The sequence below is a fragment of the Squalius cephalus genome, assembly GCF_949319135.1.
Source record: "Squalius cephalus genome assembly, chromosome: 25".
In the NCBI taxonomy this organism is placed as follows: Eukaryota; Metazoa; Chordata; class Actinopteri; order Cypriniformes; family Leuciscidae; genus Squalius; species Squalius cephalus.
The window spans coordinates 7,393,945-7,414,616 of NC_137146.1; the positions used below are offsets into that span (position 1 = coordinate 7,393,945).

At 37.0% G+C, this 20,672-nt stretch overlaps 1 protein-coding gene across 6 annotated transcripts in view; it reads right to left on the minus strand.

The window, feature by feature from the left end:
- The window catches only part of plppr5b (phospholipid phosphatase related 5b), a 50,622-nt gene continuing 29,950 nt past the window's right edge, over positions 1-20,672 (minus strand). For 2 of the 6 annotated variants that reach the window (XM_079863391.1, XM_079863392.1), the window contains 3 exons: positions 14,988-15,164; positions 9,381-9,515; positions 1-3,221 (listed from right to left, as the gene is read on the minus strand). In XM_079863391.1, the coding sequence (XP_079719517.1) occupies positions 3,192-3,221; positions 9,381-9,515; positions 14,988-15,164 (342 nt within the window). In that variant the 3' untranslated portion in view covers positions 1-3,191. Of the gene's footprint in view, positions 3,222-9,063; positions 9,217-9,380; positions 9,516-14,987; positions 15,165-20,672 lie in introns of those variants that run through there. The other 4 variants (XM_079863390.1, XM_079863389.1, XM_079863387.1 and 1 more) reach the window with 3 other exon arrangements.

A 20,672-nucleotide genomic window follows, 5' to 3' on the forward strand; every position in this document is an offset into this window, starting at 1 on the left:
GAAGCCAAATAGGAATTTTCTAATGAGATAAGGAGAAACACATTATTGCTCTTTTAAGGATCGGTCACATCAGCAGGACAAGGGGAACCATATATTTAATCAAGAACCAAAGGAATCTTCTGGGTTACTTTATGGGCTTGTGAGACCATAATCCGGACCTGTGGATAACATATACCGCCGTTGAAAAGTTTGGGGTTTGTACGTTTGTTTTATGTATTTCATGCACACCAAGGCTACATTTATTTGTTCAAAAATACAGTAAAATAGTGATATTGTGAAATATTATTACTTTTTTTTAATACATTTATATTAACTGTTATTATTTCATATTTGATTAGATATAATTTATTCCTGTGATGCAAAGATGAATTTTCAGCATCATTACTCCAGTCTTTAGTGTCACAAGATCATTCAGAGATAATTCTAATATGCTGATTTGCTCCTCAAGAAATTATTATTACTGATGTTGAAAACAGTTGTGCCGCTTAATGGTTTTGTGGAAACCGTGATAAAAAAAAATCAGGAATTTTTATGAATTGAAAGCATTTATTTGTAACAGAAATCTTTTGTAACATTATAAATGTTTTTACTGTCACTTTTAAACAATTTAATTCATCCTTGCTGAATAAAAGTTTTTTTATAATAAAATAAAAATCTGACCCCAAACTTATGAACGGTAGTGTCGATTACCACAGAATAATTTCAAAAAGTAAAGGTGTAGTTTGCAGGACTCTTGTTCCTCAATTTACACTGTAAGTATATTACTGTAAACTATTTACAGTAATATACTTACAGTGTAAATTGAGGAGCAAGTGTCCTGCAAACTACACCCACAGTACTTACTTCAGAAACACAACTAGTTCCTCAACCTAAAAAAAGTACATCCCACCTCAAAAAGGTCCTAAGACAACTTTACAGCTCAAACAGCACATTTTTACAGAAAATATTTGTAGGCGTAACCAATAATGAGCTAAACATTTCTGCTTCAGCCCACATTCTTACTAGGCCTCCATTTTAAGTGTATTACTCTAAACACGTTTTTACAAACTGAAGGACAACTTGAATTAGTGGTCATTAACAGCATTAAACTGATGCTAGATGTAGACATTAATCTAAAGATAACCCAGAATATTCCTTTAAACGGCACCAACACATGACTGAAACACAGGGCCAGAGATCTGAAGTTAGCGAAGAACTGCATCTTTTCAAAATAAAATAACGCAAGTGACTAATTTCTATCCACAACTTTACACATGAGGTATCATGGTTTGGTTTTAAAGATCACAGGAGAAAAGGTGGCTTTCTGAATCATTATTTCCTTAACATTTACATTTTGCTGGCCATTAAAACAGTGTGAAACAAATGCCTATGCGAGTATCATTATGTCAAGCACTGGTTAAATGGACCGACTCATTATTCTAGTGAGATGGCTGATGATTGTCTTAGCAGATGATCTGTCTTTCACAGCTGGGTGATTACGGTTTGCACACAGCTTCACTGTGAATGTCCATTAGCCACTGGGTAAAGTTGATAATATACTTGTCTCTAACCAATGGATCTGGAACTGCTTTTTTTGCTGCTAGTACAGTAGGTGAGTACTTGAGTTTATCTGAGCTTTGGTATTCTTTTAATGTGAGCTTTCAACTGGTATTTTTAGCTTATTTTCTGCCTTATTTTTGTGGACACAGTGTATTTACGCATGTATGGAAGCAAAATTCTGCCTCAGAGTAAAAAATAAAATAGGTAATTATCAAGAATAAAGTCACACTGTGAGATAAAAAAATCACAATTAAGAGAAATAAAGACGCAATTAGTTAAGTTGCAATTAAGAGAAATAAACTCATATTGTGATATATAAAATCACAATTATGAGTAAAAGTTGCAATTGTGATGTACAGTAGTCACAATTTGAGAAAAAATTGTGAGATATAAAGTCGCAATTACGAGGAATAGTCACAATTGTGAAATATAATGTTGGAATTAAAAGAAATAGTCAGATATTAAAATCCCAATTATGAGATATAAAGCTGTAGTTGTGAGATAAAGTCACAATTTGAGAAAAGTCGCAATTACGTGAAATAAAGTCGCAATTGTGAGATATAAAATCACAAATATAACAAATAAAGTTGCAATTGTGAGATTTTGTCATTTTTGGTGAAAAAAGTCCAAATTCTAAGAAATAAAGTCGAAATTGTGAGATATTAAGTTGCAATTAAGAGAAATAAATTCATATTGTAAGACATAAAATCTAATTTATTAGTAAAAGTTGCAATTGTGACAATTTGAAAAAAAAGTTGTGAGATATAAAGTCGCAATTAGTAGAAATAATTACAATTGTGAGATATATTGTTGCAATTAGGAGAAATAGTCACAACTGTGAGATATTAAAATCACAATTATGAGATAATTAATGATTTGTCGTGTGCACCTTCGCACTCGTGCCAGTATATGGCCAGTATAAACCAGGCTTTAGGGTTACTTATATAGTCAGTAGAATGTCTGTTGAGGGACCATCAAAATAAAGTGTTTTCAGATAGTAAGCAGACAGTCTACTATTACTCTAATGAAAGTTAGTTGACATGTAGTTCAAAATTACACAGAGTCAGTCAAAATAGAGTGTTACCAAAAGTCACATTGTGAAATATAGCGTCACAATTCCAAGAAATAAAGTCACAATTACCTTTTTTTACTCTGAGGCAGAAACAGGCTTCCATATGTTTTCACTCATCCAATGCAAGCTCTAAAAAGAAACAAATTCATATAGGAATAAACACTTTCTGGAATATAAGCAGACGAAGAAAACACACATATCCACAAATACAAGTCCATTTTTAATTCCACAGGTAGGTATTCGCATCAACCTGCCAGAAATCCCATAAACACAGACACACACGCTCTCCATATACGTGAGCAATATTCTGATATTCTGAGCTCTAGAGATTGGTCTGCAATAAAGCCAACGGAGCCAGTCTGGGAAATGTGAAGTGTGAAGCTTCAGTCATTAGTTGCGTGATGGTAATACTTATTAGTAGACAGGACCAAGATTTCCACACACACAAAGCAAGGGCAGAGCGATCCAAAACGACACCATAGAGAATATGACCACTGCGTTAGCGTTGAGCCGTGACTATCGGGACTGGACGGTAAACAGCGTGGATGTCCAGTGTGTCTGCCACACCGCCGACTCAAGGTCACGTGATCTCAGCGAAGGCGATGTGATTCTGTTGACACAGTTAGACAGAAGGAGGGACGTCAGCAAAAACTTGAGGACATCAAACGCATCAAATCTGCTTTGCAAGAGGACAGACTCTTTTAGATGCAAATCGTTTCCACACAAGGTTTGAGGAGATAAGACATTTACACTTAGTAGCACCTAAGTACACTGCAAAAAAACATCTGTCTTGTTTTCCAATAAGAATTGTTACATTTATGTTTACAAAAATAAATGAATATTTGTCAATGGGGTAAAAAAAATAATAAACTAAAATAAAACTGTTTATGTATATTAATAAATGCTATTAATAAACTAACTGTATAAGTTCTAAAAACTTTGGAGAAGCAATTTCACTTCGTAAGGATGTTCAGACATTTTTACTGGAAAACAAGAAAAAAATATTGAAAGAGAAGAAAAATAGAAAGTGTTCACGTTACTTTAAAAAAAAGTGCACTGCTGTTCAAATGTTTGGGGTCTGTAAAATATTGAAATGTTTTTGAAAGACGTTTCTTATGCTCACTAAGGCTGCATTTATCTGATCAAAAATAAAAAGCTGTATTTCCAGAATCATTACTCAAAACTTCGAATATGCTCATTTGCTGCTCAATATTATCAATATTGAAAACAGTTGTGCTGTTCAATATTTTTGTGGATTTTTTCACAATTCTTTGATGAACATAACGTTCAAAAGAACAGCAACTATTTGAAATAGAAATCTTTTGTAACATTATATACATGTTTACTGTCACTTTTTATCTATTTAATTCATTCTTGCTGATTAAAAATATAAATTTCTTTCAAAGAATAAAAAAAACACACACTTTACACTTGGCCCACTTTAGACATTCTACTAACTACAAGTAACTTTGCAACTTCATGTCAACTAACTCTCATTAGAGTATTAGTAGACTGTTAGGTTAGGGTTAGGGTTCAGGTTTGAATAAGTTGACATAGTTGCAAAGTTACTGTCAACAGTAAAATGTCTGTTGAGAGACCATTAAAATAAAGTGTTCCCAGATATAAGCAGACAGTCTACTAATAGCCTACTCTAATGACTGCTAGCTAACATGTAGTTGCAAAGTTCCTTATAGTTAGTAGAAATTCCATCAAGTGGACCATCAAAATAAAGTGTTACCAAAAATTTTACTGACCCCAAACTTTTGAATGGTAGTGTATTTTTCTTTGGTTGTAACACGTACAGAAAATTTTACTGAAGGCAAATTATGTTGATACATTAATCGCATTATACTAAAAAATATAAACCTGGTTTGCAAGCAGACCCGTGTACTGTTCCTTGTTGACCATCAAAATTAAGTAATCAGGTTTCACACAAACAAAACAAACCAAGCTTAGGTCCAAACCAAATGTAGTCAAACCAAGTAAAAAATGTCTGATATGAGCACCCGTGTGTAGGTTGTAAATATATATATATATATATATATATATATATATATATATATATATATATATATATATATATATATATATATATATATATATATAGCTTTGCTTGGGCCAAAATATCTCTGTATTCTTTTATTGGTTTTACATACAGCTGAAGTTCCTGCATGAGGAACATCCTCCTTGACCACAAGGACCTGGTAACAGCAAACACTAATGGTTCTGTTTAACCTTATGCTACCAGTTTGTGGGCCCAATCTGAAAGAAAATGAGTCCTGAGAACCAGAAGACAGATCGTTTCAGTCAGAACTGATGGGGCGTATGACTCCAGTTTAAACTCTATTCTGAAACGCAATGTTCTGTTTCCCTCTATTCTCATCAGAGATTCAGGAAACATGAAGAACGATCACAGAAAAGCGCTCCGCGGGTCATATCGCTGATATATACACTGTGACCTCGCCAGAGAATGCGGGGTGGATTTTCCCAAGCAAATTATTTCTAGCTTCCAGTCATATTTGCCGTGATCCCGAAGTCTCTGTGATTTGAAGAGACAAAACAGAGATGTGGATTTTCCTCGCCTTGTCCTCCCACTTTCAACAGCATTATGGTTTCTGACAGCAATCTGTCTGGGGGATATTTCAGCAGAAAGCAAAGTGAAATTGTCTGTTTTCCATCCATTCCAGAAACCTCACAGGGCATTATTGCATCCAAACCTTATCTACATGGATCGACTGATATCACTAATAATTATTTTCAATTGGCACCACTGACTAAAGAAGAAACAGAAGATTAGCATTTTTATTGGCCGAAAGTGCCCTCAATATCCTACACATTCATTCTCTGCATTTCAATAAACCATCTGTGAACCGACATTGTTCCCAAATGGTTCGTTGCAGCTGAATAAGCAAACAAGAACAACATTTAATCCCTTATATTCTGCCAAGAGAAATCAAAACAGCAATCTGGGATTACATTATTCTCTCATTTGCTTACGTGCAAGATGCATAAAGAAACGTTTAAAGGGCCATAGTTGCAGTTTAATTACAGTCTTTCGGATCTCAGTGGTGGCCTGTGGCTTAATTAAAAGCTGAACACGAAGTCTGACTCTCTGCCATGGGGGATAACGGCTGCTAGGGTGCTAAATGCAGACTCAGGAATTGAGGTTTTTAAAGTCTCTGAAGGCTTAGTAGTTTCGATTTCTATTTGAGGTGCGGAATTGCTAAGAGTTTTTAGGTCACTCAACTCAAACACCAACACCAGGTTTCAGATCAGGTTTTTAAAGGTATTCTTGGAGCACCATCTATGAAAGAAACCGAACTGGAAGCAACTGTGTGTGCGTGGAATCCTTATTAGAGTAGAAAAAGCTTCAAATGACATGACTCTCAGGTATATTGCAAAAAAATGTAAGTCTCGCAGTGAGTATCAATTGAATTTTCCCAGTGTACAAACAAAGAACCTCAATGAAGGCCCTTATCCTTTAACAAAATTATATATTAAAATTATATCTTTCAGCTAATAAATGTGTTTTTCATACATTTCAGAACCAAACACATTGAACACACATTCGGTTCATGGGTGTTCATACAATAACTTCAAGGGCTGAAGAAAAGAAGCTTAATTTAACTGGGAAACAGAAAAAGGACGTGCAAAGAGACTCACTATTAACTAGTTGCTTATTAGTTTGCAAATTACTAGCATATTGGCTGTTTATTAGTACTTTTTAAGCACAAATTAATGCCTTATTCTGCATGACCATATTCTACATCCCTTAAAGGGATACTTCACCTCTGGGAAGATGAATGTGTATTTAAAATAGGTCATTTAAGTAGAAGAAATGTGAAGAAATTTTTGAATTTGGAGCTTTCTAGACTGAGAAAAGCCAGAAAATGTATTTTTGGCTTATGTGGATAAAAGACAACAACTCCCAGAATGCACTTGCTTCGCTGCCTTAGGAGGCCACGCCTACCGGTAAGGGAGCGCAGTTGAAAACAAACAACAAGGCTAGCCTACGTGATGAGTTTGCCAGGGATTTAGAGATCGCCCAAAATGTCCGGGATTCGGCTTTTGCGTTCTACAGTCGCCATTCATTCATCATGTTTACTGTGGTGAGCAGGACGAGGCTGACGGCCGCGGGAGAACGGCGCGAGGCCGGTGGCGTCATTACTGAGAAGCGCCGGGTCTCGCATCTCTCACGGAGGAGCGGGAATTTTCTTAGCAATGGTAAAACGCACATCAACCGATCACTTGTTTAGTGTTCATGTAAACACTGCATTCAGATTCACCAATCGGAATGAATTCAGTTAGATTGAAACAAAAGGTGTGCATGTAAACAATGAATGGCGACCGCAGAACGCAAAAGCTGAATCCCGTACATTTTGAACGATCTCGCCCGCCGGACAAGTCCGGGAAAAGGAGGATGGTAACCCCTACTTACTCAGCTTTCTCCTACTATTCAGCTTTCTCCACAGAACAAGAGCCTGCTAGCTTAGCTTCCAAAGAAAGACGGCTGACACTGTGTACATTCTGTGAGTGAGATCCAACCCTCTATGGGCGGGCTGAAAACATGCGGAACTACGCCATCTACTGGCTGTAATCTTTAGCCTCTGGCCAGAAAACCCTCCGATGACGCAAAATGACGATTTTTGCGTCATCGGAGGATTTTTTCCAGACAAATAATACATAAATCTCTTGTCTCAGGGGTATATGAGGGTGGAAAGCATGGTAATTCGAAAATACTACAGGTTTTCTACAAATACAAAGCTTAATGCTAAATCCTGAAGTATCCCTTTAATCCTACATAAACATATACAGTGGGGAGAACAAGTATTTGATACACTGACGATTTTGCAGGTTTTCCTACTTACAAAGCATGTAGAATGTTTTTATCATAGGTACACTTCAACTGTGAGAGACGGAATCTAAAACATAAATCCAGAAAATCACATTGTATGATTTTTAAATAATTAATTTGCATTTTATTGCATGACATAAGTATTTGATCACCTACCAACCAGTAAGAATTCCGGCTCTCATGTTAGTTTTACTTCAAGAAGCCCTCCTGTTCTCCACTCATTACCTGTATTAACTGCACCTGTTTGAACTTGTTACCTGTATAAAAGACACCTGTACACACACTCAATCAAACAGACTCCAACCTCTCCACAATGGCCAAGACCAGAGAGCTGTGTAAGGACATCAGGGATAAAATTGTAGACCTGCACAAGGCTGGGATGGGCTACAGGACAATAGGCAAACAGCTTGGTGAGAAGGTAACAACTGTTGGCGCAATTATTAGAAAATGGAAGAAATTCAAGATGACGGTCAATCTCCCTCGGTCTGGGGCACCATGCAAGATCTCACCTCGTGGGGCATCAATGATCATGAGGAAGGTGAGGGATCAGCCCTGAACTACACGGCAGGACCTGGTCAATGACCTGAAGAGAGCTGGGACCACAGTCTCAAAGAAAATCATTAGTAACACACTACGCCGTCATGGATTAAAATCCTGGTCTGATGAAACAAAAATAGAGCTTTTTGGTCTTAACTCCACTCGCCGTGTTTGGAGGAAGAAGAAGGATGAGTACAACCCCAAGAATACCATCCCAACCGTGAAGCATGGAGGTGGAAACATCATTCTTTGGGGATGCTTTTCTGCAAAGGGGACAGGACGACTGCACCGTATTGAGGGGAGGATGGATGGGTCCATGTATCGCGAGATCTTGGCCAACAACCTCCTTCCCTCAGTAAGAGCATTGAAGATCGGTCGTGGCTGGGTCTTCCAGCATGACAAAGACCCGAAACACACAGCCAGGGCAACTAAGGAGTGGCTCCGTAAGAAGCATCTCAAGGTCCTGGAGTGGCCTAGCCAGTCTCCAGACCTGAAGGGAGCTCAAAGTCCGAATTGCCCAGCGACAGCCCCGAAACCTGAAGGATCTGGAGAAGGTCTGTATGGAGGAGTGGGCCAAAATCCCTGCTGGTGTGTGCAAACCTAGTCAAGAACTACAGGAAACATATGATCTCTGTAATTGCAAACAAAGGTTTCTGTACCAAATATTAAGTTCTGCTTTTCTGATGTATCAAATACTTTATGTCATGCAATAAAATGCAAATTACTTACTTAAAAATCATACAATGTAATTTTCTGGATTTTTGTTTTAGATTCACTCACAGTTGAAGAGTACCTATGATAAAAATTACAGACTGCAAAATCGGCATTGTATCAAATACTTGTTCTCCCCACTAATACATATACATTTAAGTTAAGAACAAGATCAGATGCAACCCCAAAGACTGAACTGCAAAGGACTTGAAAACATGCAGCCGGAGATGCCAACGCTCTGGGTACACTGTAATTAGGCACAGGTAATTGTTCTGTTTATTTGAAATGAACATGATTGGGTTTTAACTGGGATTTAATGACGTGTCATTGTACTCCAGAGGTTTGGCAGCCTGAGCTCCTCACACAGGTGCGCATACGTTTATTGCCTTGTGTTCTGTAGGTGTCTGAAGCGGCTGCTTTTGCCTGTGATCCAGCTAAAGAAACTCAGGAGACGGTCTTTCAGAGTGTGGGACTCCTCATCATCCATTCTCAGTTCTGTCACCTGAGGGACAGGAGCGCATGGATACACATCTTGTTGATACGAGTGCTCAAACTGACACAATTGGGACCCTTGAGAGCTGATTCAACACTCTGCACACAGGCCATGTACCATGTGTCAGTTCATTTGACAGCATCCACAGATTTCAGCTGTGCTTTTGTCATTACCTGTGAGGCGATGTACTTCTCCAACGGACTCTCAACCCTGGGCGAGCTGATGACTGGATTGTCACTTAGGTTGTCCTGTGGGGGATCATCATTCAGCAGATGTTTGCCTTTGAAGTTATGGACCACACACACCACCTGAAAACATAAAAAATGCAACTAAATTGACTGAGATTTTAAGTTGACTTAATAAATAAATATGACAGTCTAAAATATGTAACTTTGAAAGGAAAACCTGCATGAGTGCCAGTGTACAATGAAAGAAAGATGGAATTCTAAAATATTTTTGTAACAAGCAAAATGTGAATTAGGTGAAACCAGGGGTGAATGTAAGGATTCGTGCCATTGTTGATTGTGATGAAGCTATGGAATACAGCGTCAACACAATACAGCTGCATTTTCAATGGAGCAAACAGCATAAAAGCACACACACTTAATACAAAGCCACTGTGTAGCGCACAGTCAGGGACAATCTAGTGTCACAGTGAGAAGAGAGAAGAAAGAAATAATAGTAATTTTGTTGGCAGTCATGTGAGAGTCCTGGACCCGTAAAGAGGAACATAGCAACTTCTCTTCCCACTCATATAATTAGATAGATAGATAGATAGATAGATAGATAGATAGATAGATAGATAGATAGATAGATAGATAGATAGATAGATAGATAGATAGATAGATAGATAGATAGATAGATAGATAGATAGATAGATAGATAGATAGATAGATAGACAGACACATAAGAGCTTTATAGTGAAGCTTTACATAAACCCTCACTGTGTGTTTTGCTTGCACAGCTTGCTGTATATATTTCTTCAATCTAAATGTGTATGTTGCTGAGCATCTGCTTTTCCGACTTCTGTGCAAAAGCTGTTGATGATATTAATAAAAAGCTCCAACACAGCAGCCAAGGGCCAAAGTAGGTCACATATTCTGTTGGTAGTGTATATTCTGCTGTCACATATGCAGCTTCAGGATCTCCAGCTAAACAGAGCGTGTTTGAATCACTAACCCATCATGGTACAAATGAGGCTGATATCTTGTAGAGTGGGCTCCTAACGTGACGAGAAAGCTTAGCACAAGCAATTTCAATAATTGGAGCGTGTCAGCTAATCACATGATTCTTTGTGCATTTCCTCCCAACAAAACGGCAGCTAAATGTTTTCATAAATCATGATCTTAGTCGCCGGAGAGGATCCATAGTGGCCTTGCAGCAGTGTTTGTTCAGCACCAACACTGCCTATTCCCAGACATATTAATAGCTGAAGTCAATCAAATAATCATTAAAGAGCTCATTTTGACAGTTCATTACAAGAGAAATCTCTGTGAGACCACTCAGGAATACTTTTCTTTATCTTGACAGAGACTGAAATGAAGTTAGACAAGGGTTATGAAATGTTTTTCAACTATTTAATTCACTCTCTGATCGTTAAAGAGGGAAATCTTTCGACAGAGAGTTTTTGTGACAAAATCTTCACATGAAATGACACCGAAGCTTTGATAATGGTATATCATAGCTCTCTAAAAAGTTCCTTTGTGGCTGTGTGGTTTGTCAGACACTAAACAGACTTTGTGGCTCATAGCTTCTGGGCTTGGGATCAGAGAGATGCTTTCATCTATTCTTTCAGGACATTACCTTAAATCAGGCCTTATCTGCACATTGGGCTAGAGGCTGTCATAAAGAAAACACATTAGAATGCTTAAATATTAATCACAAGCAGTGGACTCTCTCATTAGCAGAGCTTGCTAAGACAAACATCACTACTACTATTGCTCATACTCAGAGTTACGAGTTTATTTAAATCTCTAGACCCAAGTATTACAAGACTAGTGAACATCTTGCAAAATCTGAAAAGCAACTTGTTCTGAGCATGAAAATTGTGTGCACTACCGGTCGGTAAGATTTTTAAATGTTTTTTAGTCTCTCATGCTTACCAAGAAATCAAAAATCCCATATAAATAGCAATATTGTGAAATTAACAATTCCATTACTCCAGTCTTCAGTGTCACATGATCATTCAGAAATCATTCTAATATGCTGATTTGGAGCTCAGGAAACATTTATTATTACTATCAGTATCAATGTTAAAAATGGTTGTGCTGCTTAATATTTTTTTCAGGGTTCTTTAATGAATAGAACATTCAAAAGAATATTATTTATTTATAAAATATAACTATTTTGTAACATTATAAATGCCTTTACTGTCACTTTTGATCAGTTATGCATCCTTGCTGAATAAAAGTATTAAAATGACTGACCCCACACTTTTGAACGGCAGAGTAAACACATTTGTTGTCTCAAGACATCCATTTTTTCTTACTTTTGTCTGGAACTTCAATCAATTCACTGTGGCAAGCCAACCTAATCAGCAGCTAGCATGAAAAACAATCCCATTCCGGTGTTATTCTACTTGCATGTGCCAAGAATTGGTCCTTCCAGATGTTTCAGCACGCTCAGGATGGTTGAGAGAGCTTGGGATTTGGTACATTACATGCTGAATTTTCCACATGTGAAGTTAAATTTCATGGACTTCCTTTCAGGCTACCTTTTTATCCCAAAATATGGCATTTTTTTCTAGACCAAATAACATCATCCAAGTCTTTAGAGAAACAAAATATGCACTTGCAGTTTAATTCGTTACATTTATAAAGTGCTTTTCTCTGCACTCAAAGCGCTTTACATAGAAGGGGGAATCTCCTCAACCACCACCAATGTGCAGCATCCACCTGGATGATGCAACGGCAGCCATATTGAGCCAGAACGCCCACCACAAACCAGTTTAGCAACAAAAAAAAAAGTCATTGTGCTAGATTGTAGTGCTCTAAAACCCATGGAATCTTTAAGGGGTTGGACTCAAGAGGACACAAACGCGTTAGCATTTGCTCTAAGCTACCGTGCCCTGAGAGGAAACCTGTATCATGATGTGCCCAGATGTAGGTGGTGGAACGAGGGTGAAATCCATCTTCCTACATTTGGCAACTCTACACAACACAATTGGCTTCAAAGCAAAAAGAGGCCTAGAGCAGAGGGTCTGCAACAGGGCTGCATGTTGGCAGAAGCTTAGCTGGCCCTCTATAATGTCAGTATGTGAGCGGTTCTTCTACTTAGCTTCCCACCAGCCAACATTATCCTTTCTCTATCCTGTTATCCTTGCTAAATGAGCTATATGTAATTTGCTCTGGACTTCTGCCACTCAACTCCATGCTTGTCACTTTTGTTAGTTTACCAAAAAATGAAAATTCAGTCATCAATTACTCACCCTCATAGTTTGCTAGTTATTAAACTACTGAATGGCTTTACAAGTCTTACATGAGAAGGATTCCCACACATTGAACAGTGAGTTTCTATGGCTTTTGTATTTAATTATGATTACTAAATTAAAAAATATATACTGTATTCATAAAATGCAATTTCTAGCAGATTACTTTGTTCACAATATGTTAGCTATATATACACACACACACACACATACACACAACTCAGTGTTGCTGTTAACTATAACAAACTATTAAAACATTTTCGTTAATTGAAATAAAGATGAAATAAAGTAAATGATAAATATTAAAACTATTATTACGACTATTTAAATATTTAAATCAGTTTAGGTAGAAGTACTACAATTAATAAAACTAAAAGAAGCTTAATAGAAATATTGAAAAAGGACAAAAGCACATAACAAAATTGCTAACTAAAATGAAAAAAATTATGAATAAATGATGGAAGCTTGTTTCCACCAAAGAATAAAAAATAAAAGTTATTGCGACTTTTTTCTCGCAATTGACCTTTCGCCGGCCCCTCCACCCAAAACGGCCATTGTCCAATCACACATCATAGCAACCGTTACTATGTGAGCAGGTCCGACAAACATTAGCAAGATGGTGAAGCGTGCGCCCATGGCGTTTGTAAATCGGACACTACATACCCCGAGAGATTGTCTGGAGGAGTTGTGTTCTTTCCATTCCCAAAGCCGAAAACACAACGTGAGCGGTGCCTACAATGGATAAAACAGTGTGGACGGCCCCAATCCCAGTTAAATGTGTCAAACATTACGAAGCATAAATACGTCTGCTGGCTGTGGTATCGATGGCTAAGTTAACGTTACTTAAAGTTTTTTTTGTTTTGTTTTTCTGATCTGAAAAACTCCTATCTGTAACTCAAAAAACATAATATTGTCTGAACCGCGAGTTTTATGATCCGTTGCCCCACTAATAAATATTATGGTCTCAACCGCGATTTTTGTGATCTGTTGTCCCCCTAATAAATATTATGGTAAGTGCATTATGAAAGACAATCAATGAAAGTTATTTAGATGCAAATTAAGGCTATGTCTGGTTAAACAGTTATTGTGTGATTTCGTTTATTGTGCTTTGTCAACTTGAAGCATGAATTTGAGAAAGAAAATCATTTTTGGAATAAAATGCACCACATACTTTTGTCAATGATATAGGCCTAAGTTATAGCTAAAAGATTGTAAAAGCTTTCAGTTCACCTGCCTAATTGTAGTTGAAAAGTCAAATTAAGCTTGATTAATGATATAACGTTACTGTGACTGATCAAATAAACTAACGTTACAGCATCGGGAATATAACTCCCATGTGTTTTGCAGCATTTAAAATTTTAGTCGTGTTATGCGAAAAAACACACATAAGAAATTATTGCTGACAGCACATTTATTTTCAGAGACAGTTTTTTTCTTTCACACAAAAACACAACAGTAAGTGTCTTACAATGCTTTTAAACACTTGTTTCCTTGTTCTTTGTCATAATCACAAATGATGTGTATGAACACCGGTAACGTTAAGCATTAGCCTCGATAGAGACGTAGATAGTAGTCGTGTCTCCTTCATTGCGTATTTTTATATTATAATATATCCCTCCACTGCATACTGTAACCCTTTTTGCCTCAAACTGGAGGATATCGCGGAGGTATTGCTCCAAAGAAGGTCACTGACACGCACGGGTATACCTCTTTCCGTCATGGCAATCTGTCGCGCTGGTCGTGTTTGACCATTTGTTTGTCGGACGTAGCAACAGTAACTAAGGGGAGCGGAATTGCGAGATAAAAAGTTGTGAATTATTTTATTCCGTTGTGGCAACAAGCTTCCATAATAACTATGTATACTATATAAATAATAATGTATAGGCCTGATCATTACTATTCAAGATTGTTGTCCAGTGTGTCCAATCAGATACAAATAAGGGAATTTTAAGTTAATATTGAAATGTACATTTAAACTATTTTACATAAGCACTAGAGATATCTAAAAATAGAAATGTGCAAAAATGTGCAAATGTAAAATTTTACATATTTTCTTGACTTCCAGGCCTGAAAATCACATTGAAATTATTCCAGGTTTTCCATGGAACCCTAAATATAGTGCACAAGCCTAATGGACTACATACATACTTAGGAGCTTTTCAGTCCCCGTACCCATTAACCCTCATTGTAAAGAAAAGTTCAGCCGGGACATTCTGCAAATTTGTGTGTTCCACAGAAGAAAGAAAATCATAAAGGTCTGGAATGACATGAGGGCGACTATTACATTATATGTTTGCAAAGAGCCTGACAGAAATACGCACCAGGAAAATGAAACACCTGATGGAAAACTTACTAGAAAGGTGGCGATGGCCACACCGATGATAAACCCGGCGATGACGTCAGACCAGTGGTTTCGATACTCCGCCACCCTGTTAATACCCGTTAGAAAGGCCAGGCACATCAGGCCCAAAGACATGACTGGTTTAGCCAGACGAGTTCCTTTGGCTTTCACTGTAAATGTAATGTACATCTGAAATCAGAGAAAAACAAAGTAACACATACTATTAAAATAACATATGATTTTGATATGCAATCATTTGTGCTTCATCTCATGCAACCCAAATCGTTTTTTGTAGCTCTGCCCCTCGATTAGTAGGGCAGTTACTGTGCACATGGTCACTTTGTGTTTTTTACTGGTTGGATAGTTAACCAATCATAAAAATATCAAATGTAAATAAATGTATTCCAAAATGCACAGCAATCCAACCAAATGACCTCAGTGATTTGAGAAGCAGGTGTCAGACCACATGCGTCATCCTTCCTTCTACCAAACGGAGCTATGTCGGTATATGGAGACACAAATCATATTTGAGACATATAGAGCAACCACAAACACAAATATAAATTGCCATATAGGACAAAGAGAGCCTTACATAGTGACAGAAACTGTTGTTATGGTTACTTCCTCAGGCAAATGTGACTTCTGTTTGCGACTAGGTGAAAATATGTGCTCTGACTAACTTATCTGACTTCTGTGGTTACCGAAACGTTTTTGAATTTTTTTCTAAAATACTCTATTTTTACACTGTAATAATATTATTACAATCACAAAATGTATATTAATTCATATCAAATTTGTCAAAAACTGTGAGAATATGGCCTATGAAAAGTAAAGTGGAAATAGTATTAAAAAACTGCTCACTTTATGGTTACTGAACAAGGTTTGAATTGGTTCTTGTAAAGCGTGAACACCCAAATGTTCACCATGTACAGTACACACACACACACACACACACACACATGCACGCACACAAAACCAAAATATCTCATGTCAGATTTTCCTCAATATAAGGGTGTGTATTAATGGTTGAGTCCTTGTCTGTGTGGCATGTCACTGTGTGTGTATGAGTGTGTGTATGTTTTCTAAAGAAGGCTCATGAGGCGGTGAACAGCTATCCAACGCACATTTAGATCAGCCAGGCAAAGAGAGAGTGACCAAAACAAGCCTATCTATCCAGAGGCAAAACATTTTTGTGACTTTGAAAGTCATGTCATAGCAAAGTGAAAGAGAAAATGTGAATAAATGAGGGACAGTCCTGCCGACTCATTCTGGAGTATGCATGTGTTTTAGCGCTGAAGGTCATAGATAATCAGCCATCACTCGTGAGGAAACACCACACAAAGACAGTAATTGTTACCTTGTGCGAGTCTGAGACATACAGCGCCGTCTCTCTCAAAGTCTCGCTCTTTCAGTGTCTCTTTCTAGTATTCAAAGGTCATGTTCACATTGTGACCTCATTTTATTCCATCTGAGGAGTTGAGGTGAGCAGGCATATTTCGGTGTCCTCAAATCTCAATATGTATGACTAAATACTGTAATGCACTTCCAATGGACGTCTATGTGGCAAGGTTTTAAAAACAGAAATATGAAGCTCAGTTGTTGTGTGTTATTTAAGCAGTAAAGTCTTTTGACATCATCTAACACTCACTTTAAGTCAATCTTTAAAAACACTAAGTAATATTAATATTACTATAATATTATTTATTTACAATATAAAATGTAATCTCAAAATAAATATACATTTTTCATAGTGTACATTATAATGTTGTGATGTCTAAATTCACTTTTAGCATTCAAAATGTTTGATTTTTATTTATATATTTTCAAAGCAATTTTTTTTAAGCATCATTACTCCAGTCTTCAGTCACATGATCCTTCAGAAATCTTCCTATGTGCTGATTTGCTGCTCAAGAAACGTTATCAATGTTAAAAACTGCTTAACGTTTTTGTGGAAATCAATGTTTTTTCAGGTACCTTTAATAAACAGAAAGTTCAAAAGAACTGCATTTATTTTTGAAACAGTTTTCAATTGGTACAAAAAAATGTCACTTTTGATGGATTTAATACGTCCTTGCTGAATAAAAGCATTAATTTCTAAGAAATTTTTTTTGTATCACAACTACTTTTTTTTTTTAACTAGTAAAATGGGTTGCGAGCACTGTTGCATGTTGACTTTTCACGTGTCCTACATTTTGCATGTGCGATTCAGAAGCCGTTTGAGTCCTCAGTCATCTGCCTTCAGGGCTACTGTCAAAAACCATGTAGTCTTTGTGAATGCAACAAAACGTCATCTCTCAGGTCAAGGGCAGAGCCTCTGGATTGCCTGAAAGCTGCTTTAAAGTAAGTTGTCAAAATATCAATTTTACACACTGTTGCACAGCCGTGAACTTCTTCCCCGAGAGATACTGTGTCCTTTCTGTCGGGTCGACTGGCCATCAGCTGTGATAAACTTTCATTTACATCATCTGAAGACATAAAAAAGACATTTTTATTGTATCTGTGACAGCTATTATGTTAAGAACTGAGAACGTCACATTAAAAGAGTTTAATGTTCAATGACTTTATCAAACTCTCTCGGTTTGCCTTAATAGTTTTTGGAGTAAAGTACTTCTCCTTTAAAACAGCTGTTAAATACCTGCACACATGACCAAAGTATGGAAATCTACAATTGTGACTATTTTATCAATGCAAAACACATCAGATCAACCTTAAAATCAGTAGCAGTCGCATATTTACTGTGGAGTATTATCTAGATTATCAACTTGTTAGTCTCTAATTAATCACAATGTTAAAGAGGAAGAATTTAGCTAACTCTTGGTTCTGCAGAACATACAGTACAAGCTAAAACAACAGCTCTCCACTTGCTGCCCTACATACAAAATGTGATTGATCTGCTCATTTGAATGGAGAAGCACGTTCGTTCAAAGACACCCTGCAGGATGTCAAAAATTCAAAGTTCTCTGACACAGTACAGCATATCCTACAGACACTAATCAGACTCCTCTTGTGTCTACATTAATAATCGAACCTCCCAGGACGCCGTGATTCTCTCGGAGTTCTAGTCATCAGGGCTCGACTTGACTAACAGCTGGGATGAGATATTCCCACTCCCTACGGACTGAGATTTCCTTGTGGGCCTGGTGCACATCTGCAGCAGCATCACTGATGAAAAGGAAGGCTAAACCGTGCCAGATGCTCATTACTTGATTTTTGGATTCTGTCCTTCATAGTCCGCTCGTCTGTACAGGACGTCTGGTATCCTAACCGGGTCATTGTGGCTAATTAGACCATGAATTGAAAAATTAAGGGAGGCCATAAAAGCGGTGATTAAAATGGGAATGAATAAGTAAAGCTCATATGTTATCTAATTTATGGGGATGGTTAGAGCTAGATTCGCAGCCCATTTCTAAAATGATTTGCGAGATTCAGTTTAGGTGGGCATCTGCACAGACAAAAGGCAAAAATCTGATTTTGATATGTTTTAAATTATTTTATAATTATTTTAACTCCTAAAAAATAAATACAACTTGCTTTATTTTAATAAGTTACACGAGATTCAACTAGATTTTTCAGTTTAATATAATTTAAGTTGAAATTATTTCCAATTTGATTATACTTAATTTTGAGGCAACAACTAATGTTAAGTTTTTAAGTATTTTTTAAAAATCCAATTCGGGTCCAAAACTAAAATTGGATTAAAATCCATCCATTTTGTTGCTCATGGTCTGAATAGCAAAAATAGCACACAAAAAAAACCAACACAAAACTGAAACCTGATTTCAATTCCAATTCGGGTCCAAAACTAAAATTGGATTAAAATCCATCCATTTTGTTGCTCATGGTCTGAATAGCAAAAATAGCACACAAAAAACAACAACACAAAACTGAAACCTGATTTCAACCCTAAACGGATTTCAAATCTGATCTGAATGTGTTTCAGTCTGAATGGTCAGATCAGACTAGTGTAGACCAAGTAGTTTGTTTCCTCAGTTGGTATACAATGGTTTTTACAAATCCCAACCACAAAACTCTTTTTAAATTAAGATCATATATTAAAAAAAAGACTTTTTTTATACACAAAGCGCAAAACCATTAAAATAAACCAGATTATGTTCAGTATAAACAAAGCCTCATTCAAAACCAATTGATCCCATACAAGAAAAGTCCAGACAAAACCTATAAATTGACATTAAATCTTTTCACACCAATCCAACTCTCATTTCCTTTCTCAATGGCAAATCTTCCTGCAGACAGATTTCTGACAGACAGGGCGACCACAGCGTTCATGGAAAAAGAGTTACCACTTTCATCTGTTGCCTGTTACATAAAAAAAAACCCACATTGCCACAAATGACTGTGTTCACGGCACGCTATAGTGCTTTCTGCCATATCTGTGCTCGATCAGGCTATGCACAGAATCCAAATGAAGCTGTTCATTTGCATCTGCATTTCAAACGCAGTCCTGCGTGTGCCATCTCTCCTGGATGCACTCAAGATAAGCCTGCTTCATGACGTTCACTATAAAATGCAGAGATATACATATCAATGATTCGCACTGGCCATTAAAAATTCAAACCCACCGAATGCAATACAATGAACAAGTGGTGCTTGCTGTAAGAAGAGGCCAAATCACCTTCACATGACCGCTGTATTTAAAAAAGAGCTTAAAGGCAAAAGCAGATTGACGGTTGTCACTTTACATCACATTCATTAATGAAGGTGAGTGTGTAGAGCTGCAGATGGATGTGCTTTGATTTTGAACATCCTTCTTGAAGAACTTCAAAGCTAATGACTTTCTAAGACAGGGATAGCTGCAGGTCGGAGTAACGGGCATGCCGAAAGGTAGGGGTATGCCAAAATACATAACGCTACAACAGAAACCAACCCCACACCCTAACAGGCAGCTTTCGAAACCAATTGAAAAGATCTTTCATGCCCATTACTCCGGCATGCAGATACCCACACTTGGACTTTCTAAGAGGACTTGCAGATGACGTTACAGGGTCCGTGTTACATGTTATAAACGAATATGATGTTTTTATGGAGGAAAAGTTGGACTATTTAAAATTGACTTTGTTTGGAGTTTGGAGTAGGACACTCAAAAAACAACGCAAAAAAGTTAATCAGCATGTGTATAGAAGTTCTAAAAAGGGATACATTTAAAGACAACTTTTCCAAAAAAGATATACCATGGAAACAGTCTTACAGCTAAAGCACAGCATGTTAATTTAACCATCACTGCTAAAAATATCAAAACTAAATAAAGAATAAAAGATACATTTGAAGACAACTTTTCCAAGAAAGGTTTACCATGGAAACAGTGTAACAGCTAAAGCACAGCATGTTATAACCATCAATGCAAAAAACTGGCATGCCAATAAGAGCATTCAACAAACCATCTGCATCATTTCTTTAAAAAAATATTCACCCAAAAATTCTGTCACTAATTACTCACCCTCATGTCGTTCCAAACCCGTAAGACTTTCGTTCATCTTCGGTACACAAATGAAGATCTTTTTGATGAAATCTGTCCTCCCACTTTCAAGCCCCAGAAAGTAGTTAAGACATCATGAATTAAATTTTATGAAGCGACGTGAGTGCTTTGTTTGCACCAAAAACATAATTTACCACTTTATTTACAAAATCTTAATACAACTCGCGCAACAATGTCTGCTCTCTCATCAACACAACACGCAT